At 42.5% G+C, this 26,916-nt stretch overlaps 1 protein-coding gene across 6 annotated transcripts in view; it reads right to left on the bottom strand.

Moving 5' to 3' along the window:
• Positions 1–26,916, bottom strand: part of CPQ (carboxypeptidase Q) — a 2,048,903-nt gene that overhangs the window by 1,093,799 nt on the left and 928,188 nt on the right. For all 6 annotated transcript variants that reach the window (XM_078686990.1, XM_078686996.1, XM_078686991.1 and 3 more), the window contains one exon: positions 637–844. In XM_078686990.1, the coding sequence (XP_078543116.1) occupies positions 637–844 (208 nt within the window). The remainder of the gene's footprint in view (positions 1–636; positions 845–26,916) is intronic.

The following is a 26,916-nucleotide window of genomic DNA, read 5'->3' on the forward strand; positions in this document are numbered from 1 at the left end:
CTGCTTTTAACATACATTAAAATGCTTAGTTCTATTCTGCAGGCAAACACAAGGCGAATATTGGCGTTTTTTGTTTCATTCGCCTTGGAGCGCCAAGACTTTATAAAGGAACTCGACCTTCGACCTTGTTGCTCTTTGTGTTCACAGAACTTCTAGGTGATCTGCAATATTCGTATAATGCGTTGCCGGGGAAACGCTATCCCATACATTCGGTCTCACTTCCCTCTGCTTTTATCAAATAAATTATAGATGCCAGCATCCAAGCAGATTTTTCTTAAACTAGATGAACTGGTACCACAGAAAACACCTCAACTAGATGACATCAGAGGGGTAGTTTGCTCTACTGCACATACTGTGTAAGTAAGGTTGCCTAGTGTACACATAGCTTGAACACGGTGGGGTGCAGTACAGGTTTAAAATGTCAGAGAACACTTTGGGAGCACAAACATTCCATAGGAAAAGGCATCAGACTTCCTTGCTAGCCTCTTATGCATATTCTAAAACACAAACGGGTAGCACACAGACGATCTGTAAAAATAATTGCCTTTGTACCACAGCATGATTTTAATACCTCATCAAAAATATCAATTTTGAACATGATCATCGTTCTTCATTTCGATACAAATGATCCCACACCTGTTCTGGATACTTGCTGCCAACAATTTCCGCCACGGTATTGAAAGAATCTGCATCGGGGTAGGTCCTGGCTCCCATCTTCAACTGGATCATAATCTTGGTCCCGCGCGCAGCCATGCGCTGCATCATCTCAGCATCTTCCAGGGTGATGCAGGCGGTGGGGATTTTGGGCACTCCGGACTGGTAGTCTTGCCATCCTGTGTGGGGGCTGAAATTTGTTTTGTTAGTATCTCCAGGTTGATACACAAGACAAAACCAAATAAAGTGAATAAAACAACAACAACAACAAATAAACCAAGAACCTCAAAAAGAACACTAATACGAACTTTTCTATTTAATTTTAATGCAAGAATTATATTGTTCCTTGAATATAGGTCTGCACAGTCATAAGAATCAGTACACATATTTTTCTGCTGTTTTTAGAGCTGCAACAATGCTGTGGCACACAGCTTAGCACAGTTTTGGAGGGCTGCCATCGGCGTATACATTTCATTTGGTGGTAACAGCAAGCGGAAAAAGAAAACTCATGAGATGGAATAACACAAATATAGGGAACTATGACTATTTTGGACCAATCATTTATGGTCAGAAAACTTACCAAGCTGTGAAATACATTGAGTCTGAGATGTGTAAGGACAAATCTATCGTACCGCTTAATGTGTAGGCTAAGTATGGTTGCATGCCAATGGTTGACAAATTCAATTGATTAGTTTGTACCGACGGCCGCGATCCCTCGGTGACAAATCTGTTTGCCTCCATATGGGTCATGCATTGTTTTTTTAACACTTTTCTTGAGATAGAGCCCATCAGAGAGAGATTATGGTACTATTCTGGCATGCCTAAATTAGACATAAAAACTTTAATGTACTTCAGCCACCTGATCTCTAATGCGTGTTCTAGTTGCAGACTGTCACTTAAAACATTGTATGTCTTGTGTGGACGGCACAGTAAACACAAGACCAAACCACTGAACTGCATCCTTCTCGACGTACGATCCCTGCACTGACACGCCTCCGAAATCTGGAACCTCCTCAACACACACGCGCCCGACGTCGCTTTCCTCACAGAGACCTGGATCAACACCAGCTCCGGACCCAACATCGCAACCGCCATCCCCAACGGATACAGGATCCTCAGGAAAGACCGCCCCACTCACCCAGGAGGAGGCCTCACCATCATCCACAAAAGCTCCCTCCGCACAACAACACCGGCTCGGATGATATCTCACCCCCCATGGAGCACATCCACTTTCAGATCCTGACCAACCCCCGAACGACGCTCCGCGGAACCCTCATCTACAGACCGCCTGGTCCCTGTGCCCCGTTCAACAACGCCATCACTGACCTCATCGCACCTCACGTCCTCACCTCCACAGACCCTAACACCGCCGCCATCCAAGAGAACCTCACCAACATAGGATTCAAGTAACTTGTCTCCAACTCCACTCACACAGCAGGACACACACTCAACCCCCTCTTCGCAGTAGGAAACAGCATCTATTTCAGCCACACCACACAACAGCTTTGGACTGACCAACACTGTATCCATTTCTCTTTTAGAAAACTCACCGCTCAAAAGCACATGCACCACCCCCACGCAGAATCTGGAACAAAGTCTCTGAAGAACACCTCACCTATGCGCTCACCTGCACTCCACATCCCACTATGACAGACACCAACACAGCAGCAAACAACCTTCACCGATGGACCGCCAAATAGTACCAACACACTCGTCCCCCTCCAGAAGACTACAAGACGACACAACAAGAAAGCAAACTGGTTTACCATGGCACTCCAAGAATCCAAGAGCTCCTGTCGAAGACTGTAAAAGACGAGGAGAAACAGCAAAACTCCAGAAACACGCAGCACCTACAAAACAGCCACCACAGCACACCACCAACTCATCAAATCCACAAAGAAGAATTTCCTCCAAGACGGAATCCTCTCTAACGCCCACAACACCAAGGAACTCTTCACCATCATACAGGAATTTGGCAACCCCAACAGCGAAAGAACAGATGTCCCTCCCTCCCAAGACCTCTGTAATAGACCTCTTTCTTTCACCTCAAGATCAAGATGCTCTATGACCACTTCGACGACCAAGCGCTCTGCACCACCCCAATCCCTGCCTCCAGCTATGCCACCCAACAGATCCTACTTACGTGGGCCCCACTCATGACAGACAACACCCTAAAGACCATGAAGAGCATCCACTCCGGAGCACCTTCAGACTCCTGCCTGCCACACATCTTGCACAGAGCCGCTACAGCCATCGCAGCCGAGAAACGCCAGATGATCAACTGCTCCCTGGAAACCGCCACATTCCACAACAACTGGAATCACTATGAAGTCAACCCCCTCTTGAAAAAACCCTCCACTGACCCAACGGACTTCAAGAAATTCAGACCCATCTCGGTGCTTTCTTTCGCAGCCAAGGTCATCTAAAAGGCAGTCAACACCCAGCTAGCACACTTCATCGAAACCACCAACATCCTAGACACCTCGATCCCGCAGCAACCACAGCACCAAGACTGCCCTCCTCACCACCACAGACGACATCTGTGCTCTACTCGACCAAGGCCAAACGGTCAGACCTCATCCGCCTGGAGCTATCAGTAGCCTTTGACACTGTCTCCCACCGCACACTAGCCACCAGAATCCACAATGCCAGCATCTAAGGAAAGGCCCTATACTGGATAGGCTCATTCCTCACCTGCAGAACACAGAGAATAATATTCTTGCCCTTCCTCTCAGAACCAAACAGAGACCATATGGGGAGTACCCCAAGGATCCTCCCTCAGCCCCACCCTCTTCAACGTCTGCATGGCCCCCTTGTAACCATCGCCAGATCCATGGGATCAACATCGTCTCCTACATTCGATGATACCCAACTCATCCTCTTCCTCACCAAGGAACCTGACATCACCAGGCACAACTTCCAAGAGGGGATGAAAGCTGTTGCAACCTGGATGAAGAACAGCTGCCTGAATCTCAACTCAGAGAAAACAGAAGTCCTCATCCTCGGCTCCACCCCCACCATATGGGACTACACCCGGTGGCCCCCCGCCTCAGAAACCCACCCACCCTGACAGACCACGCACGTAACCGTGGCATCATTCTGGCCTCATCGCTCACTATGAATCGCCAGATCAATGCAGTCTGCTCCACATGCGTCAACACCCTCCGAATACTACGCAAAACATTCAAATGGATAACCTCCGACTCCAGGACAACGATAACTCATGCCCTCATCACCAGCAGACTGGGCTACGGCAACGCCCTCTATGCTGGAATCAACAAAAAAGCTCCGCTGCAAACTCCAGAACGCTTCAGCCAGGCTAATTCTCGATATCGCAAAGCTCAACCACAGCACCCAACACCTCCGCTATCTCCACTGGCTCCACATCGAAAGAAGAATAACTTTCAAGCTGCTCACAAACGCATACAAGGCCCTTCACAACATCGGACTTGACTACCTCAACAACCGCCTCTCCTTCCATGCACCCAAGAGAAACCTCCGCTTAGCCGACCTCTCCCTAGCCACCGTCCCATGTTTCTACAGGAACAGATCAGGTGGAAGGTCCTTCTCCTACCTTGCAGCCAAGACATGGAACAAGTTCTCCCTCCACTTCCGTCGAAGCCCGACACTGCACCAATTCAGTAAAGACCTCAAGACATGGCTCTTCGAATGACCCCAACGGAGCTGTGCAAACCCTCCCCTCCCCCGCTCCACACCTCCCCTCCTCCCTCCAGCGCCTTGAGACCCTAAAGGATAAATAGAGTGCTTTACAAAGCACTGATTGATTGATTGATTGATATCACCCTAGGAATGATGAGGAAGGAGAGAGAAAGAGAATGGGAATAAGGCAGTGGAGATGGTGGAAGCACCTGAAAAGGACAATGAGGAAGAAGAGAGAAAGGAGCAGGACAATGTCTAAAAGGATATCTGGCATATCAACGGCGTTTTACATGAGCGAAGGTGTGTGGATGGTACCTGCTTTACATACTGAGGTTAAGCAGAAAGTGTTTCAAAAGAGCTTTACGTAGTGGGAGGAGCCAATAAAGATTTAAAAACAAGAGCTAGGCAGGAAAAAGCTGTAAGATGTGTGCTTTACATACAGAGAAAATGCAGAATCTGCACTAACATGAAAAATGTGCTTCTTATAATGTGGGAAAAACTGACACGTCAGTGTATGTAAATTATGGGTCAGTATAATGAATAATATAAAGGCAATAAATAAAGTGCAAATGTCCGAGAACCATGAATAACAGCCCTGTCATCCGGGGCTCTAAGCAACCCACGCATCACCATCTCCTTGTAAACTAAGCAGCCCCAGCCTACTTCAGCATTAGGGCTCACCCTAAGAGATTGTCGAGTTGAACACACCACTGACATATGTAGAGCACGTATGACAGATTACCATTTTGAACATTGGACATCCTATTATTAGCACCGCCTTAATATAGTAGAGCAACGCCCTCCTATATTTTGGATGTGGCCTGATATATAATGGCTTGCCTCACTTCTGATGGTATTTAAATTTCTAGTACAACAATTGTAATAGGCTATTGCTGCCTATGTCAGTGGTGAGTGTTAAAAGTCAACGTTATCCTGCAGAGTCATCTGGTTATGTGACAGGCCTGGAAGATCTGATGAATTGCATATAACTTAAGAAATTCGTCAACAAGAGCACGTTCAATGAGCTAAGTTAAAGATGTGGAGGAAGCAGCTTAAATGTTCATTAGCAGGTCGGAAGAAAAGGTGGTGCCATCTTCAGAGAAGCAGCAGTGATTGCAGGGGCGCTTTATGTAAAGAAACCAGCAGAGCAAGCGGTGCTTTTATTAACAAGTGTTCACAATTGAGACTTTAAGAACAGGTCAAAGGATCACTGCCTGCAGTCTCTCTGATTTACTGCTCTCACTCTACTGATACTTTTAAAGCCAGGCGATTGCAGTCACTGTGATTAAAAGCAGAGAAGCGTTTTATGTCAGTGTTATAGTCAACGTTGTCAGAGGATGGAGTCTAAGTGGTATATTAATAGTGCAATAAATCATACTTACGATATTCTGCAGAACTGTAACGGAATATAAACTATGCATGAACCACTCATTAAGATAATGCAACAGGCCATATGTTTGTCTTTTTGAATTGTGGGAATAGTCATTTTTTCTTGTCTACTGCCTGGTATGATTTCGTTGGACAAACCACAACGTTAAGCAACGTTTTTCTCTTAATGCCCTGTGTAAATTGTTACAGTTCTAAAAATCTACAAACGAACACGCAGGCATGCCGTTTTGGTAAATATTAGACCAGGGTCTCTCATGATTTCTGGCAAAACTGTTGCATCAATGATCAGTTCATTTTAGGACCATCAGAAAAAAATAGGAAAACGAATATTGTCTTCTAAGATTATAAAATGGTTAACTTACCAACAAGCCTCTAAGATACTGGCGAGCGGTATATGAGTCCTGAACCTTTTCAGCCAACAGTTGTTTACTGTGCAAATGTCTATGGAAAACCCAACGTTTTGACTATAAAGCTTTCTAAATATTAGCTGATTGTCATGTTTTAAAGCATTTGTAGATAATCAAATAGTATTTCTTGTATTCCCTTTCATACCCGGTCCCGTTTTCCCTGACTCCCCTTCGCCTACCTCTTTTCTCTCCCAGGTACCGATTGGATAATGGGCTCGAGCCACGACTTGGGGGTTCTAATTGCTGACAGTTGGTAATGACAGTTACGATTATGATTACGCCATGAGGCCCTGATGTTGGAAGTGTAATAAATGTACTCCTGACAAGAGACGAGTTTTCCATTCCATCCTCATTTGAATTGCCTGGAGTACCACACTGATGTTTCACCTTTATTGCCCATTCTTCTTCCTGTGTTCTCCGCGAGGCACTGCCTGCTCCAGATCAAAATCTCGTCCACTTAGCACCGCCGCTGGTGGACAAGTGAAGCAAGACAGAGCACGTAGACAGCAGGAAACCAGCACCTCGGTCAGATGCTAGCTTTTTCATTTTTTGTGCATTGCCATCCAGTAATCACAAGGAAACTTGAGGGTAGATAGAATATCCGAGCTAAACTGTGGTATAATATAAAGCAATCTATATATATTTTTTACAAAAGGAAGGGGTAGGTTGGTTAGGTATCCTCTAGTTGACTGAGGAACGCAGACCAGTCCCACCCTCTTCCATCGAAAAGTTTCCATACCATTATATCCTGATTCTTTACCATTCTGAGTTTGAGAGTACCTTACAGCCTCATGGCAGGAATAGAAATTGCTTCTGTAGCTGTTAAAAACAGAGCTTTGCATGCTGGTGCAGTGCATGGATGCACCATCAAGCCAGTCCCTGAGCACCTGTATGTCTCTTAATCTTTTGCCATCGGGCATTGTGGATCTGTACCTGCTTCTCTAGTGCTCAGCAAATTCCTAACAATACCTTCATCACTTTTGATGCTTTTCTCTGCTGCTTTTATGTCTATCCCTTTCTTTCTTCAGGTGGAACGTGTACTCCACGATCACCTGTTTTTAGACATATACATTGTGGCATAGCCCATTTGGCAGCACCTAACCCACATTATTTCTGGGTGTTGTGTCTGGGGAACTGTTACCCAGTGGTTACCGGTGATCTGTGTGCTACCATCAGTACAAGGTCCACCGCTAACATCTCGACTTGCATACTTGCATTCAGAGTAAGGGTGCAATGATATCTCAGAAAAAAACTGGATTTCATCATTAGGAAGATGGATCTGGAGGTAAGCACAGAGAATTGGCCATCAAATGCAGAAGCAAGCCCCATTTCTTCCAGTATGGCAGTAACACTCCTTCTTCCCACGTGGTGGTGACCCTCACTAGACAAAACCAAGTGATGCAAGTAAACCAGTTTGAAGTGAAAGTTCATAGTTACAGGACCATTTATAATCCAATGTCAGACAACCGATTTCTTACATACCCTGCTGCCATGTTTCAGGAAAGGTGCATGAAGCACCTTGAAATTGAAGGCCCTTTGGGAACTCTGTCACAGTGTAGAATTGAGCCATTGCATTAAAAACCTGAGTGAATCTCTCCTTTAGGATGTGGTGCTGAAGGTCCATTGCACCAAGAGGTCGAGCCAGTCTGCCTCATTGTCATGGGCCAGGGCAATAATACACCAACACACATGAGCCAAGCTTCAGTGCTGTAAAAGTGGCAGATTTAAAGGAAATTGCCATCCAAACCGTGAGCAGAAAGGATTGGCACAAGAATAAGTGCAGGAATAGTATTTCCACAGCGTAGAGCACAGCCTCAGGCCTACCCAAATCCTAGGAGGCACAAGAAAACATGGAAGCCCCAAGACATCAGTCTGATCTACAAATCCAACAACAGAAGTTATGCCAGAGAGATCCTCAAATCTGGAGGTACACAACACCAAGTACAACACAACCTGCTAACCTTCTCTGCCAGTCCAGTTTCAGAGGTCGGAGAAGTGGTGTTTGTCCCTCAAGAAGAGCCGCAGTGGAAGAAGGAGTCAGTTCTGGCACTTGTTCGCAAATGTGACTGCACTCAGTTCCATTTGGACTCTCCATGGCAATCTCACATCTCAGGTTTAGTGGGCCCCATGACAGGCAGGTTGGATAAATCCAATCCACTGGACACGAAGCAACTGGGCAATGAATCACCCTCCGAGCGCTCCACTTCCCTTTGGATCTTGTGGTAGGTTTTGCTTATTGGGGTGAGCTCAGACACCATCTTTGTACTTGACCCATCTTCGATACCTGGGGCTCTCCACACAGAGAGCTTTTTGATATTCAGATCAGATTACTTCTTGGTCCTTGACCTCATCTTTGAGGCATAGGTTTATCCTACCATAGCACTTGTTACAAGTCAACAGACAAGCTCACCTCTTGGATGGGCAGAGGGTCCTGGATCCCTGGGAGGGATTAATATTGGGTTGGGCTGAGATGGTCCAGTACACTTGTACTCCAACTCTCTGGACCAAGAAATCCTCTAAAAACTCAGTGACAGAATACCCAGCTGGACTTGACTTTGCCTAGAGAGGTGGGGCTTATGGATTAAAGCCATCTTCTGAAGGAGTTATGCATCTGCTTCTCCCAAATGATAGACTGCATGTTTATGATGGGTGTTAGAAGGCTGCATCCCTCAGTACCATGGTACAGCATGAAGTTTCCGAGGATACAATCTTTTGCATCTTATTCTCTCCTCAATTAACTTAGAGGTTCAGATGAAAGCAAGGATATCCTCCAACAGAAATCAGTATATAGGTAAATGTCTACAAGTCCTTCACTGGACTTTAGCAAAGTACATCCACCCACTTGTAAGTTAAGTTAATGATGTCATGTCCTTATACATCCCTTATATACCTGTATAATAAGGGAGTACAAATGGAAACCTGTAGGACTTATCTTCCACCAATTAAGCCTACCCAAACATGCTAGAAGAATCTTTTTCATATCCACTGAGGTGGTCAAAAGAATTTGATTGACCTAATGCATTTCTTTGTCAGGTTACACATACCACTGCATTTTTTAGCGCTAAACGGAGTCCTCGTCCGATTGACACATCATGTTTTTTATGCCTATGGCTACCTCGGAAATTACATTTCTTTCATGGAATATGTCTTTCTTGGTGGCCAAAACATAGACCAGACAAATAAGTGAGCTCAAATCCTCTGTACCCTGGAACCTTCCATGATGCTCCATAGGCCAAGGGTCTTGCTTCATTTGAAAAGTGTTTCTGGTGTTCCACGTGAAAAAAGAGAGCATGCTAATTAATGCACTTTGTAAAAATTTCATTTTTTTGCCCTTGAGCAAACTAGACATAAAACCAGTCATGACTCTATCTTGAATCTCAGTGCGGTCATGATGTGTGTGCTCATTTCTCTGCTTATTGCACAGAGCAAAATGTGCAATTATGAAATGCTCTATATTGACGTGCTGTTCTCAAAGAACTCCTGTGGTAGTAGCTGTCCTTTCCTATATAACAATTTCAAGGTTTGTTCTTACTGCCACTGTAAGCCTGTCATAATATGAGACTGTCATTGTTTTGAGGGTAACTAAATTTGTACTGTCATTTCAAACGACAGGTCAAATTAATATTCATTTAGGGCATGCTATTGGGATAGTGCTTGATGAGGAAGTATTACATTTTGTATTTGGATTTATCAATCTATGGAACAATTTTGCTCACTTATGCGGATCATTCGATTTTCAACATGTATTTTGGTATATAAGAACCCAAATTTGGAGGTGAGCCAGTCTGGTTTGCCCCTACTCTTTGAGAGAAGATTTGTTAGTCTGTGTCTTGCTAACAGCTTAGAAAAGTTTGACTTGACTTCGTGTCTGAATCTTTGCTGCATTTGATCGAGTCTTATGCTAATAACCTATATTGATTCATCATGCATTTCGACTACTGACTATTATAGTTGCCTATTATAATGAAGGTTTAGATTATTTGATAAACATTCTTGGTTGCTAACTTTTACTGATCTCTAACCTTCTTAAGACTCAATACATATTTAAATAACAGTGCCATTTTATTTGCTGTTTATTGGTTATCGGTAGGGCACATTGCCTCATATGATCTTGAGGTTAACACTGTCCCCAATCCTGTGTAGGCAATTTATCTAAAATTATCTGGTAAAATAGCATCACCACATAAGCAGTTGGGGACATGGTTTATTGTGTTTTAAATTTTTTAGAATGTAGTTAGATATTCAACACATACCAGTATAGTAAAACTGGAACTCTGTGAAGTCAGATGGGAAAAAATGGCATTAGAGAGCGCAAGAGGTAGTTGAAAATTATTTCTTAATCATAGGGCATATTCCCGATTGATCACCTTGTGTCTGCTACCAGAAAAGACGCTGGTCTTACTCCAACAAATAGTCTTCTAAAATGATATTTAGCGGCATATGAGTGGAATGGGAGTAATGAGCATTTATATTTCACTTGTGAATATTTGAGTTTCACATATTTTGCGCTTTCTGTTGAACAACATCTTACCAATATCCAATCCCAATTTTCAGTGAGGGATTGCTGTAGGCTGCAGCTGGTCTGCATTATTCTATGTGGGTGGTGGGGGGGGGGTTAGTAACATTAGCAGTGCATCTCTAATTCTGTTATTATGCCATGTTAACTAGTTTTGCAGGTTGAGGGGGTCTGTGACATCACTATAAAATGCGCAGGAAGGATACAGCTTGTTTGAGGTGGGAGCTGGAGGCAAAAGGATGTCAGGATGACTTGTCCTGTGAGTATTCTGTTGGAGAACCTGCCTTCAGAAATATACCCCTTAGTACTGTGTGCTTAAAGCACTACCTGGGGTACCTCTCCTGACCTACATGGGGGTTGCCCAAAATAACTGGATTCTTGCCTGAACAAGTTGAGTCTCACCTTGTGGCAGTAAACAGGTGAGAGAAGGCGAAGCATAGCTTCCGTGGTGGGCTTCCAAGAACTTGAAAGGCCTTATTCCTTCAGTGGGCTTTCGGTTGGGGGGAAGGGGGATGGCCAGTGCTCTTCTGTGTCTGAAACCCAGATATTGGTTACAGATAGAGCCACCATCAACAACAAGGCCATGGTGCATTATTATTTGATTGCAGGGTAAATGGGTAATACGAGATTTGGTAATAGGCATGTTGTTTATAGGGAGAACACAATTGCGGTTGCTGAGAGCTTGGTTGGTGAGGTCGTCTGCACTGACCTTCGCATTTTGGAGGTTGACAGTCTTGTAATTGGGATGTGGTTGATGGGGGATCCACTCATGGAGAATTCAGGAAACTCTGTAGGAGGTGATAGCCTCACAGATTTTTTGAAAACATGGTAGGATATATTATCTCCACCAAGTGTTACAGGGGCAGACCATTACCTTTCACCGTTTTATCTCATTTCTCAAGTAACTGATTTCTCTTGTAATGAAAAACGGCTTTTCCTGTTTCCAAATGTGCGAAGGAGTGGGGAAGGGACTGCTGCTAGACGTGACATCAAAGGAGACTTTTTAATGAAGAAAATAATACTTGTCTGTACAGAAGGGTATTAGAGTAGAATCTCTTGCAGATAGGCATTATGTGGTGAAGGAACTAAAAGCTCTAAACGTACAGTTCATCAGGTAAAACCGTTCTTATTTCTCAAAACTGACTTTATCTAAAGAGGGTATTATATTATTTTAGAGGATTGAGGGAGTGACATTTTTCTACACCTTTTCATCAATAGTTTAAAAAAGCACTATGCTCTTATACCATAAAACATTGACACTGTAGAGGTCAATCATCTTATATTCATAAAAATAGTCCGCAAGGGTCTACTGTTAAAAGTACAATTTGTCAGGATTTTGAGAAATGATGTACACTGCCTATTACGAACACTGTAGACTGATTTCACCTCTAAATCTTCGGAGTAAGTTTACCATCAGAAAGAGAAATCCTCATGGTTAAACATGGCTGCCATTACTAATAACCTGGAAGTGAAGTAGTTTAACCCAGAAGTATTTGCTCAGAGTAGTTTATAAAAAACACTGAATCGCCCCTGCGTGTTTTCTAATATGCCATTCTTCAGGACTCCAAAAGCATCATTCTGGATATCTAGGAACATTCCAATCCCCTGCAGTATATGTTGTTTGCCCCTATGGTGATATCACTGAGCTCCTATTCTTCTAACCCCTTAATCATCGCAGTAACCCTGCCCCTTGAAGACATCCATCCCTCCTCGTTTCAAGTAGAGTGGATTGTCAGGCTTGAGGCGACGAAGGGAGACACAAGTTATGGGGCATGTACATAAGAAGCAGGTTCCCATGATCTGAAGAATCATAGGAATAAGGTATGATATACACTGACTTGCTTCAATGTCTGGGTGGCCATTTCTTGTACTGCCTTACACCGATTCAACAATGTAGTGTCAGAAGGAGATGTTATTGATACTAGAAGCACTGTTGGGAGCACTCTACAGGCAAAATAAAAAGAGTACCCCAAAGTACTATGCAATTCATTGCTGTACGCAACCTCTGTACACATTATTGTTGTTGTGAGGTCAGTATCACAGATGCAGTTCCAAAGGATGAATTATACTTTCCGGCTGGCTGTCAGCCTATGGATAACTTGTAGAGTGAAGACTCACTGTTCCTAAACACTTCAAAAAAGCAGTCCAGAATGTTGCCATGAACTGTTCCAATAAGGTAGTCATGGCCCCACCTGGGAACCCATCCAATTGGAATATTGCTTTGGGTAAGACCACTGAGAAGTAGTTAATAATTAGCCAATTTTGTGAAATAATCATCTACAACCCTCATGGTATTATGCTTTTGAGAGTCAGGGAAGTCTACTATGAAATCCATTGGTATTACAGACCATGCTTTTCTCGGAGTGGGTAACAGTTGTAGAAGGCCTGGAGGTTTCTGACGAGAAGTGTTGGCTTGTGCACACACCATACATTTCGTTATTTGGTAATTTTTTAGAAGACCCTTTTGGAAATCAAAAAGTTGAGCCACCAAATATTGTATCTTCTTAACCCCAGCGTGCCCTGGTAGGGTCAAATCATAGCACCATTGCAGTGCCTTTTTGTGCAGCATTATGTGAGGGACATATTGCTTTCCTTCATGATAAAAGATGGTCTTTATTGATTCTTTTTTGGGATCTCTTGAAACAATTCCTGGGAGTTGATTTTCCTTTTGTTCCTGCCAAACCTGCTGAAGGAATTCAGTATTTTTGGGATACTGCCTAGATAGTACGAGTGAAAACTTCTCCCAGTAGCCCTTCCTCATAAGATAATGTGTCGGCTTTGCAATGTCTATTTCCTGGTCTATGAGCTATGGTATATTGATACCTAGAGAAGAAAAGTGACCGATGTCCATGTCTTGGATTAGCACATTTCACTGATTTGAAAATGTTTAAATTGGTATGGTCTGCCCATAGTAATATTGGATGCTTGGCTCCTCTAAACTAATATTGCCAATGTTTGAAAACGTACTATTATGGACAAAGGTTTTCTATCATAAATGGTATAACTATGGTCCATCACAGTGAAAGTGCAAGAAAATGAGTGACAGGATGTAACCTTCAGTTTCTGGATGTGACTGAGAGAAAACTGTTCTGATTGCATTAGAGGAGGCATCTGTTTCCTTGATGAATGGTAGATGGACCTCAGAATGATGAAGTATAGGTGCAGGAATGAAGGATGGTTGTAATGGTGGGATGCTTTTTCCTGATATATACTCCCTGGAACAGAACTCCCTTCTTTGTGAATTCAGTGATGGGCATGATGATTTCAGAGAATTGAGGAATGAGGTGCCTGTAAGAAATTAGCAATAGCAGTATACCTCGGAATAGCTTTAACATTCTGGGGTTGATGCCATTCCTGGACTGCAGATATCTTCTGTGGATCCATAATCATATTCAGTTTCGGTGTAGATATGACAAAACCCAGGAATGTAATACTAGCTGTTCAAAGTAGCATTTTTCCAATGTGGCATATAGACTCGCTCAGATTGAAAAACTACTTCCCCATATCCCTGCTACCTTTCCTGTCAAAAGTACTGGAAGCACGTGTAGTGCGAACCTCTGCACCTTTTTAGAGGACTCCAAATTCCTAGATCCATGCCAGGCAGGATTCCGCCCAGCCCCTTCCACAGAAGCAGTAATCTTTTCTGTCATAGATAACATGCGTGAAGAATGCGAAAGAGGTGTCACCCAAGCTCTGGTCCTACTCGACATTTCAGCTGCTTTTGATACGGTGGACCATAAACTCCTGGTGGACCGTGCCGTGGCCACAGGGTTGCGGTGCTCGTGCCTCATTGGATCATCTCCTTCCTAAAGGACCGCTGCCAGTCTGTCCGTTTGACCTCCTTCAATTCATTTAAAGTCTACCTAGACTCTGGAGTCCCACAGGGATCCTCTCTTTCACCTCACCTCTTCAATTTATATATACGTCCTGTAGTTCACGCATTAAAAAACAGAAATTGTGCAATATACAACTACGCAGATGACATGCAAATACTGTTCAGGACCGACAACTCTCCAGAATCAAAGAAAGCCTTCCAATCCACAATGCTTTTCATAAATGACTGAATAATTTACAATCACCTGAAACTAAATTTGGATACATCCGAAATCGTCATCACCAAAAGCAAGATAGACTATTAGACTGCATCTTTCTGCCCCCTGAGTTGGGAGCCCTCCGGCCCCCAAAAAATCAGAAAATCGCCTTGGGGTGCTTATTGACAGCAAACTTTCATTGAAGCCTCAAACAGGGGCAGTGATTTTTTTAAATGTTTTTCCTGCTCCACAGAATCATGAAAATATCCATGTTCCTCACCCTTGAAGCTCTTACTCAAGTTATCATTGCCTTAGTCCTCTCTAGAATTGATTATGCTAACTCACGTAGATTTACCTAAATGCTCACTCACAGGCTCCAAATTGTCCATTACCAGGAATCCTGGTTAAAATACCACAAACCCAGAAGGTTCCTCATTACCCTTTTGATGAAAGATCTCCACTGGTTACCTGTGGAACAGAGGTACATCTTCAAAACCGGATGCATTGTCTTTAAAACGCACAATGACATGAGCCCTGCATTCATCACCTCCTGAATCCAGAAGTATACCCCAAAATGCCCACAGCAGTCCATTTCCATGAACTACCCAACAGAACCTCAATTCAAAAGGAAAAGAAAGGGTAACTCCTCACACCTAACATCTAGAATTCCTTCCCTCTAGAGATTAGAACAGTCCCATGTTACTTGAAATTCAGGAAAAACCTTTTTGTCTGAGACAGACAAATGATTAATACTCTACCCAACTGTAACATCCAGCATCAAGCGTTCAGCGCCATGAAACAGACTGGTGAACAAGCACTCTTTGACTTCTGTCATATGTCCTGTGCAGGCCCATTGTCGTTTTCCGTATGTTAGCATGAGCACGTTGCAGACTGCCCTCTGCTTTGCGCATGTTACCTTACAAACATATTTTACTTTGTGCCACACTGTACTTTCACACAGAACCTGCTGTTGTTTTTATCTTCTGTTCTTTCCTGGGATTTATTCTGAACAATGTAGACAAGGACAAATAGCAATACCCCTTGTTATTCTGTTCTGGTCAGGCCCAAGCACCTAGACATAACACACAAATGCAGCTGTTGTCTGGGAACATGTACTTTTGTCATATAGGTATGCACTGATAGGTAACAACACACTTGGGGAGGGATCTTTCCAGGGAAGAGATCGTGACAGCACCTGAGGTGTAGAACTTTAACATGTATATGCTAAGGTATGGGGTCTGCTGCCAACACCCAGAGATCTTCTGATATTTAATCAATTTGCTTCTGTATTATTCAATGACAGCCCCTTTTCTAATTTATGGACTACTTACTATGCTGACCGTATTTGTGTTAAGCATTTTCTTACTTAATGCCTACGATAGTTAAAATAAACATTTTAAACTTTTCTCATGTCTCTGTCAGAACTTATTGTGGACTAGTACGAGTGTGAGAGCAAAAGCATGTGCCCTGCAACCGAGATTCCACAGGGTCGGGAGTGTTGTGTTCTGAGGTGTCTAATCACTTGTGCCTCTGTGAGTGAGTAGGGGGGCAAGTGAGACACTATAACTAGTCGGTACCGGGTTTATGAGTACTCAGGTGGTAGGATGACTCAATCCCTGCCTACTAAGGTTCTATGATCCCTGCATAGTTCTGTGACTCTGCAGAATCCCTGCAACACTTCCAGTTACATTACATTACATTACATTACATTACGTAACTGATATGGAATTCAGTTCTCTATAATCAATTCAAGGACTGTATTTGACATTTGGATTTGGGATAAAAAAATATTGCCACCTCTGCAAGAGTTGATGAATATTGTATGAAACCCTTTGTAAGATTTTCCTGTAAATAAGGTTTCAATACTTCATCCTCCTTTAAAGTTAATTCATAGGTGCACCCTTGAGGGATCCTTCCTCCAGGAAATAAATCAATAGTGCAATCATAGTCTGTGTGTGCTGGCAAGGTATCAGCCCCTATGATGGTGAACACATATGCAAAGCCTCTGTGGGTTTCAGAACTTTCCACTTGCTCCTTATCTTTGGAGCTCATCTGCTGAATTTCATAGCAATGCAACTGTTGTGAATGCGTTGAACATGGAACTGGATAACAACAACGTTTATTAGATTTAGACCCAAAACTAATTGTATGGCTGGACCAACAAATTAAAGAGCCATGCTGTCTCAACCAGGGAGTTCCCAGGACTACTGCAAAGGAATGAGCATCAATGATGTCAAATTGTAAAGCTTCCAAGTGACCGACATGTGTTGCCATAATCAGTTCTGTGTCCAACTTAACGTCTCCTGAAGTGAGATCTGGACTGAATAGCGACAACTGGAAAACTTTAGTAAACTCACACAGTTCTCAAATAGAGACTCCGCTTCTGAATCATGGGTAAATATGGCTGCCATTACTAATGCTACGGAAGTGAAGTAGTTTAAACTGGACGTATTGTCTTAGAGCAGCTTCTAAAAACAATAGACTATGCCTACCTGTTTTTTAATGTGCTCTGCTTCAGTCCTCCATAGGTGCCATGTTGGAGGTCAATGAACTCTTTAAGCCTCCTGAAATACATGTTGTTTTTCCATAAGGTAATATAATCGAGTTTATATTCTTCTAACCCCCTCAGTCTGAACACAATTATGCCACATGACAGTGTAATGACTGTAAGAGGCCACAAAAGCCAGACACATGACAATCTTATGCCTGTATATCTGGGCATACTCAAGTGAGCACTTATGTAAAAAACATTTCTTCCACAGAATGCATAATAATGGATTATTCTGTCATCTACCTCTCACTCTACTGGTAATATTATCTTGTGGTGCACAAATAGATTGGGTTTGATGGCATGTATAGTTAATTCATAAGTTAAATACTGACGCACTCGAATGTTTCAACATGATAAAGAGAATTTTTCTGGATCACGTCTGATCAGCTTTCAAGACAAATCAATTTTCCTCTTAGCTAGCAATGGGATCAAATCAATTAATTTAAGCATGTGTTTGCTTCTAAATTGGCTCACCAAGTAAATGCTTCCGCAGAATATTTGTCTGGCCCCTTTATCTAATACTAGGTGTGAGCAGCAAAACATGAGCAGGAGCGCTGGAATTGTCAAGTGCAGATTAGATTCTTCAAAACAAAGATGTGCTTGTGCTGAACTGTCTTAATCATATTCCTGCATTGCGAATCTGAAGATAGTTTCTGGTGGCAGAGGATAAGACTATCACCTTATTGGCTTTCAACTTTACAAAATCACAATAACATGCATAGGTTAAAAAATGTGGGTAGTAGTGCTGCATTATCTCATCTAGCATGCTCCATGGAGCAACAATACTGTGGGCATCGGAAACCCTGTAGGTGGTACCCCCAATGGTACCCTCATAAGTGATGATTTACTGGGACTACTGGTAATGCCTCACCCAATTTGCGTGGTAAATCATAATTTTTCCCTAGAATTTCAACTGGAGACCTGAAACACAACTCCTGTTACCAGTTTCATCCGCAAAACAGGTGTACAAAGCTGGATTACAACCAGAAAAAGCTATGCAGATGGAGCACATTTGTGTCTTCTCAACTATGTTTTAAGAAGGATACAGCAATTTCACTATTCTGCCCATAATATCAATTCTGGTAAATAAATAACAATTCGTTTTCAAACTGTATACTTTTTTGCCACTTTCTCAGATTACCTCGGCACAAGCTTAGATTGTATTTGTTTTTAACAAAATGCATAGGAACAATGCAGAACGTGTTATGTAATTTTTTCCAGCTTCTCCAATCTTTAAAATATATTGCTTTACCAAATTTAAATGCCCAAGCCCAACAAATATAAAAATATGGCCAGATGGATCTTTAAATTAATAAGCAAGAATAACACACACGGGTTCATATTACAGATGCCAGTGCTTAAAAATATTATCTGGCAAAGAATCTATCAATGATAATTGGCACGCACAATCAAAATGAATAATATGAAATAGCAGCCTACATTTATTTGTTGAAAGCAGAGCGAGTACAGGTTTTCCTTATGTCTCACTTATTGTGCTGTCTTTTCAGGATCTTAAAATATTCAGTTTTTGTTTTCAAGCTGAGGGACTGTGGACAGACACAAGCAGCCATGTAAATGAAAATGCATCAATGCAGTCTGAAAACAGTTTTTTAACAACGAAGCACGAACAAAGCCAAACAATGAGTTTGATTATATCTCACTTTGCTGGACTTTATAGGATTTTTGACAACTAGTATTACAAATCAAGATGGGGCGTGAGCCATCACGCCTTCTAAGCAGCTCCGCAATATAATTGTAAAGCTATTAGTCAACTTAACGTGACAACAATCGAAGCATTGCAAACTGATTTCAATAGTTTTTTTCAATAGGAGCTTTGGAGTGCAGTCGAAACTCCTGGTTAGAAGGATGGAGACTGTGCTGTTTAAGTCTGGCTTGACAGCACAGCTGTCTGGATAACCTATTGTTATAAAAAAAAATTAAAATACAGTGAGTGAGTTTCGTGTCCTGCCAAAGGAGTAACCCATTTCACCTCATGCTGTTGGCTGTTTTATGGATCCTTCCGCTTTCTAATAAGTGCTTTCATTGGATGACGAACTATTTTACATCTGAAAAGTTCAATCAATATGTATACTATACAGGAATCAATAACCTTTTGCTGTTTTTTTCTCAGCATTTCAACAGCAATAGAGATGGCTTTAATGTGCTAACCAACATTTATGTATGCAAACAGCAGTTGTAGTACCTGGGTTTATATGTCTTGGTACAGCAAAGCCAGAGTATTGGCGTTGCCAATGAATATTATAATACAGATCACAATATCTTTCAGTAGCAGCTGAGGAATTAATATGAGGAAAGATGAATATGCCAGATGCATAAGCCATTTTCCAACGATGCAACATACCTATTTGGCAGCTTCATACATTATTCTGTTGAAAACACATCTACTGAAATTACCTGTCATCACTGCTTCCGGTGAATAGAGGTTCCTGTTTTATATCGGAATGAGCTCTTTAGTCCTTCAATCCCCCAGGCCTCCTCCCATCCTTTTTCTAGTTTAATGTGCGTTTACTCTTCTAGCATTCTACGATTCTCTTCATGACACTTCTTCTTTATGGAGCTTTGCACTTCTGGGCGCAGTAATCCCTTTCTCTCTGCATCACATCAAGAGACTTTAATTGTACACCAGGGAAAGCAAGCGAGGTGGCTGCAAATTCACGAAAAAACTCACAAGTGGCCCAAAAAATGGCCCTACCCTAATCTCAATTACACCCTAACGTGATATTATTGAGGCCACCGACAAATACCACTCCTGCATGGAATCCCTTATCGACAAATTTGTACCCCTGAAGTGCAAATTATCTAGACCAACACCCTCCAAGCTCTGGTTCTCAGAAGAACTTTACGAAGAAACAAAGCTTATCAGAAAGAGCGAGAAAGAATGGAGATTAGCGCCCTCTCACCTGAGTATGAATAAGCTTTGCATAGCGCAAAAACAGTACAAAGACCGAATATTTAGAGCCAAATCTTCTCATTTCAGAGCACTTGTGGTTTTTGCAAAGAACAGACCAAAGTGCCTGTTTAAGGCTCTAGCACAAGCTATAAACCCCTCCACCACTTCAGCTCTTGAGCCATCAGTGGCCCGCTGCAACAACTTCGTGGATTTCTTTGACAGAAAAGTCAGAGGCATCCATACCTCGTTATACACCAATGAACCTTCTGAAATTGAGATTCTACCATGCAAGGCACTTCATTTGTGGCGCTCTTTTTTCCCCATTTCCGACCGAAACCTAAAGCAAACAATCTGCAAAGTTAAACCCTCAAACCACCTACTGGATGCCATTCCAGGGTCTTTCAGCAAATCTCTTGCCACACATCTACTCTCTCTATGGACCAACATGGCCAACTCCTCTCTTCAACAGGGCCTATTTCGAGAACGACTAAAAGTGGGTCAAGTCTCTCATATCTTGAAAAAACAACCTCTCAACCCAGAGAACACGAACAACTACCACCCAGTCTCCACACTTCCATTTTTAGGCAAAGTCATTGAAACTTGCGAAGCTTCCCAGTTCACTTCACACATTCGAACAACCTCCTAGACTCTATCCAATCAGGTTACTGCCAGGGTCACAGTATAGAAACTACGATCCTACAAATACGCAACAACTCCCTTAGAATCCTCAACTCCGGGAGCTCCTGCCTCTTGGTCCTCTTGGACTTGTCCACTGCATTTGACACTGTCAACCATCTGGACCTCCTTTGCACTCTTGAACAACGCATGGGTTGTGGAGGCACAGTCCTCAATTGGTTCTCTTCTTATCTAACCAACCGTTCCTAAATTTTTTAAATGGGCAACACGTTCTCAAGACCAGTCAATGTACATCAAGGGGTCCCTTAAGGCTCAATCCTCTACCCAACCCTCTTTAACCTGTTCCTAAAACCACACACACTATAGTAGACATCACAGGTATCCCCAGCTGGGACACAGCAGAGCAGTGTCTATTGGGTCTTTATCGCTGCCCCAAGTCACAGAAAGTACAGCTACGGTTTGCTGATTTGGCCCTACTTACAGCAAAGCACTCCATCACTATGAGGTGGAAGTCGGCCCTTCCCCCAACATTACACCGATGGCACGGGAGGCAGTCCGATGGGGCAGTGCAGAAAGTGCAGCCATCAGGAGGGAAGAATATAGGGACCTAAGGAAAATACTGATCTCCATGGAATGGGGTCCGATGCTTGAGGAACTTAAGGCAATTGAACCCCGTATCCCACAACGTAAATAAAGCACACACCCCCCCTTTCCCTGACATACAACTGTGCCGGACCTCCACCACTGCCGACCTGGAAATAACAAACAATCCTTACTGAATGTAACTCCCGGTGAGGGGAAGACAGGAATCAAGCTGAGCTCAGGACATGCTATAGTAAAATGGGGTGAGCCAGATGGGAGGTAGGGTGGAGGGCTACTTAGGAATGTTTTCAAACTTTAAAGTTGCATATGGTCATTGATTGACAATTAACCTTTGCTAAATCCTCAGTCGCTCATGGATGTTACAATATTAATGTCTTGTATAGATGGCCACCTATTTCTTGAATGTACCTTATCTGAATTGAGAAGTCTCTTCTAATTCGTTACTTGTAGCTCTGCCTATGTATTTACCATTTCATGCCCAAACTGGATGCAACACTTTGCAAAATCAATAAAGTATGTTTAAAAAAAAAACTGGACCTAGAACGACTATCTGTGATTCTCAGGAACGCTGGAATTCTCTTCCACCTCTATGCTGACAACACTCTAATATACATGAAATCTTTTCAAGTGAAGACCTTATCCTCCTTTCAATCATGCTGCTAAAGATTCAAAACTGGATGTCTAACCATCACCTAAAACTCAACCCACCTAAAAAAGAATTTCTTTTGATCTCACCTCCGAAAGCAAAAACCCCAGTTCAGGAATGGATGGCCAACTTTCCCGTCCTGGATGGCTGCCCTGCCATTGTCCAGAGTGCTAGAACCCTTGGTATCCCTTGGTATCACCCTTGACCTTCATCTAAATATCCACAGCCACATCGTCCAACAACTGATCTCGGAACAAGATCTCAAAGCAGTGGTGCAGTCTCGTGTCCTAGTCTCCAGACTAAGCCACAGAATCACCCTTCTCTCAGGCATTCCCAAAGTTCATCTAGGCCCACTGGGAGCAACTCTACATGCAGCATCGTGCTTCCTGTTAGGCCTCAAGAAATGTGACCACATTTCCCCGGCCCTCCTAACACTCCAATGGCTTTCTATTGAAGCTCGGGCCCAATTCAAACCTGCCTGCATTACCCACAGAGCGCTGTACTCCTCTTCACCCTCTTATCTAAGTGATAAACTGAAAATCTCTGCAGCAAATAGGGGTTCCAGAAACACCCAATCCCTGCTCTATCCAGGAGACTAACTCCCTTCATTGTATGTCCCCACCACCTTACTCAATGCTTGAACTGTGTGCGTCCCTGTCCAACAGCTGCTTTTGTCCCGGTCACAGCAACCGATGCAATGTCGGAATGTAATTATTGTAACTGTAACTTGCTGTACTCGTATATCATGGTATTGTTGTAAAGTGCTCTGATGCCTTCAGGCCATGTCCACGCTATATGAAACTGCAAATAAATGAAACCCCGCCACAATAGAATAACCAACTTCAAACTGGCTTGATAACAATTCAGACACGTCCAATACCTGCCAAACAAAAGATAAGACACTGGAACAACAAAACAATTTCCCAATTCAAACAAAAGAAAAATATGCAGTACAATGGGAAATTAGAAACTTCCCTAAAGAAAACACTCAAGTAACAGTTGTGAATTACTACTCAAGATAAGCAGAGGGGCATAGAAATTAAAGGAGGAAATCGGTACCCTAACAAAAATATGCTGCATAGTACCAAAAGTCATAATAAAGCAAAGGAACAAACCCACCAGATCAATTAAATTCCAAACAGAAACATGTGGTATAAACCAGAAGATACCCCCACCATGGAAGATTCTGGAACCAAACCAATAGAATGGTTAGACAAGAGAAAACACACCAGCAGGATTGACCACTGCCAGGTCGAAACACCAGCCCAAAATAAAATGAGAGAATTATGTCAAATAGTACCAAGCTAAAAAATCAAACCACACTGCATAAGCAAATATAATCCTGAACTCATTTGCTCCAAAAGAATGGACACCGTAAACACACACTGCAAAAGAAGGCACGGCACTAATGAAGAAGATATTTAAGACGGTAATGAAAATATATAGAAAAAGAACGGTTAAATATTCTACAAAACAGTAAAAGGGTAAGAAGGGAATGATATAGATGAAAATAATGATGAGATACTTGTTGGCATTTCCAAGTCTTATTTCACAGATTACACCCTAAAAAACAAGTTACTTACAAATCCCACAACCAAAATTTGTACTGCCATTTCAGAGGTAACGAGCTCCTAGAACCCTTTTTCACAAAGTAAAAGTTGACAAAGGAGTCGGTCACTGATACAGAATTAAAAAGAATCAGGCTTGAGAACAAAAATGAGATCCAGAAAAACAGCAAACTCACTAACGGGAAGAAACTAGTGCCCAAGACATGGTCTTCAAAAGAAAGATAGGACGAACATCACCATACCCACCTGTTGAGAATATCTAGATGAAGCGAAGAATAGTCAGACTGACTCGCAGCTGGCCACAAAACTAAAGTGGCAGCCTTGCCGACTTTGGGCAAAAAAAAACAACCATCCTGTTATGGAACATAATTGGTATTCTGCAAAAATTAGGGAACTTGGACCTAACTGACTTACTGCTATTTTATGAAATCTTGGCCCTAGAAGAACATCAAAAACATAGGTGATCTAAGACTATATTAACCTCTCAAAATTTGCTACAAAATCACAAGGGCTCAAGAAAGAGTGGAAGCCTCTGCATAGCCGGCCAGGTTGAAAACTGCGTACAAACAAGTAATTGGGACGTTTAAAACAACAACATCTACTTGTGCGGCATCACTTTTCTCAGCAGCTCCATTTTAGAGGGGATTAAACATCTAGACACCAATGAAAAAAACGGAAGAATCGATAACTTTCATCCTCGTATGTAAAGATCTCAACAGCAGGATGAATGAATGGGGAAATAACTCAGAACCAACAATTACACTAGAAACTGCACTAGGAAGTTCCTCTCTGCACCACAAATTTGAGAAAAAGGTCACAAAAGGAAACTACTTGAAATCCTTCTGCACAAGACAGGGCATGAACATCGCTCCCACCTCATACAAAAACAACGATAGACACATCCCTGCTTACAATGCCCGGGGAGCATCAAGAGTAATTGACTACGCCCTGCTAAGAGCAAAACAAAGTGGAATAAGAGAATTTACATGGAGATTGGACAGCAACCAGAACACAGTACATTTGGACATCAAAGGAAATACAGCAGACAAGCCAACTGAAAGATATGAACTGGAGAAACCCGGGGAGTTCAATGGTAAAATAATTGTGTTGAACCAAAATTGGAAGTATGGAGCAATGAGCTAGAAACAGCACACATTTTATTCATCTTAACAAACAAGTTTACCAACCACAGATACTGGTTCTAAAACTATGATCCCCTATTTTCCTCAATAAAACCTCTATTCATGAACAAATCAGATGTGAACAAAAAAAGCACACAAGAAAACAAACCACATATTTAATTCGAAGAGGATTTTAAACAAATAAAAGAAGATCTCAAGAGCCTTGAACGAACAGAAGAAATCAAGACTGTTAGAAAGAGATATAGATCCCTAACTAAGTAGAAGAAAGAAGACAAAATATGGAAACAAACTAGGATGTTCTGGACAAAGCTGCAAGAGAGAAAGGCTCATAAACCTTCAGGAAAGAGAGAGGGGAAGGGATAGATGCCAAAGGAAACAGACTTGAGCCAAACACCTCAGAAGGAAATTGGATAACTTCTTTATGGGAGTCTTCAATGCATCGAACATCTTACGCAACGTAAACAAAGCGGAGAACAATAAAATGAGACTCGCTCATGTCCCATAAAAACACAGCCATACAGAGAGATGAGGAAATGCGAAGTAAATAAACAGCCAATCAGTCCCATCAACATAGACTGCAAACGTTGTTTCAGACTAAACCTGATTGCAATGGAAGAGTGAATAACTGAATAGAGACAGAGACATCTCCCAACCTGTGGGGGGAGGGTGAAACAAGATTGCCTGCACACTATGTTTCTGTTTTCACTCAACATTAATTCAGTGGTGGCCGCCACATACGGAATGTGGTGGGCGGGGGGATCGCGGAGAGGGCACAGGGGAGGTGGGGGGACTATAATAATAATATATATTTTTTTTAAGTAAAACTTACCTGCTGCTGTTTCGCCTCGAGCACCGCGCCTCGATGCTGGGACTCCCTTCCAATACCTGCACTGCAGAGCACAGCGGGGATTGGCCTGAGCGGGCTGGAAAGACACTCCCCTATGGTCAGGGAGTCTGTGGAAGCCTAAGTGCGCATGTGTCTTTTTGTCGGACTGAGACGGCCTCCCAAACACATATGCGCACTTAGGGAGTGCACATAGCACTCCTCCTCCCCTCTCTATTCCCGCCCCTCCCTGTACACGCTGGCTGAGCCAGCGCCTTAAAATTAAAACTATGAACAATCTTGTTTTATTTTTTTCAGCTGGCTCTGAGCCAGTGGGGCGTCGTTCCTCTGCCATTGCGAAGGAGCCACCTCTGCATTAATTATATCTATAAAGAGGTGCTAGCTGCCTAACAGAGTGTGCTAGTCATTGAGGGCTTTCTGGGGCCAGCGTTACCTTATGCAGACAACTCCATACTCATACTTCACACAGCAAAAGCATTGCAATCATAACTGACGGGTTTTAAACTTCTCTAACAAGGTCAGAGCACACGCAAGCCGTTCCAGTTATGATATTCTAAGACTTGTCAAGGACTTCATATCCGGGTGGCTGCTCATTATTGGCAGAAATCTTGACACATGGAAAATGACAGCCTCCTATTTGGACTGATGTCTATGGGTTACATACCGTGAAGGGAACACTCCATTTGCAGATGCGCTATTGGCACTATTTGCACTATTGAATAGAAATAGCGCCTAAGCATTTTTTGGGCTCAGCTGAATCATTTGCTCAAAATGACTTTAAGTTTGAGTGAGCGATATGATCCTGTGGGCTCACAAGAAGACTTTGAATCTTGAGCGCCCTCATTCTACTTTCTCATCTTTTAATTTTGGAAGCATGCTGTGGAGCAAGTAGAGAAGTCTGACAGCTGTCACATATTAAGGTAGGCGAAAGTGCTGACTTCTTTGAGTTTTATGTCCTCCAGGAGGAAAGTCGTGTGTGATAGTAATTTTTTTCTGAAGGCCATTGTCTTCATCTTCTGGCTGTTTATTTTCAGGCCTTTTGATGTGCAGTGTTTTATCCAATACCAATATAAAGAATAGCGGAGCAATCCTCGCTTATATCCTAAGTTGATTGTACTACTCTAGGTCAACTGATGCAATATTTATATGTTTCAAGGAGCAATGTAATCAGAAAGACTAAAAATAAGAGATTAATGATGTTTTTAATTGATCTTGATATTACAGAGAAGCATACAATGTTGTAACTGTGATTAACATTTCTTTTTAACAGTAACTACAGAGATGTTGGTGGAGATGCATCATAGATGGTTTCAGCCGACACGTGTTATGTCCCTGCTACGGACTTTTTCAAGGCTATT

The sequence above is a fragment of the Lissotriton helveticus genome, chromosome 4_1 (genome assembly GCF_964261635.1).
Source record: "Lissotriton helveticus chromosome 4_1, aLisHel1.1, whole genome shotgun sequence".
NCBI lineage: Eukaryota > Metazoa > Chordata > Amphibia > Caudata > Salamandridae > Lissotriton > Lissotriton helveticus.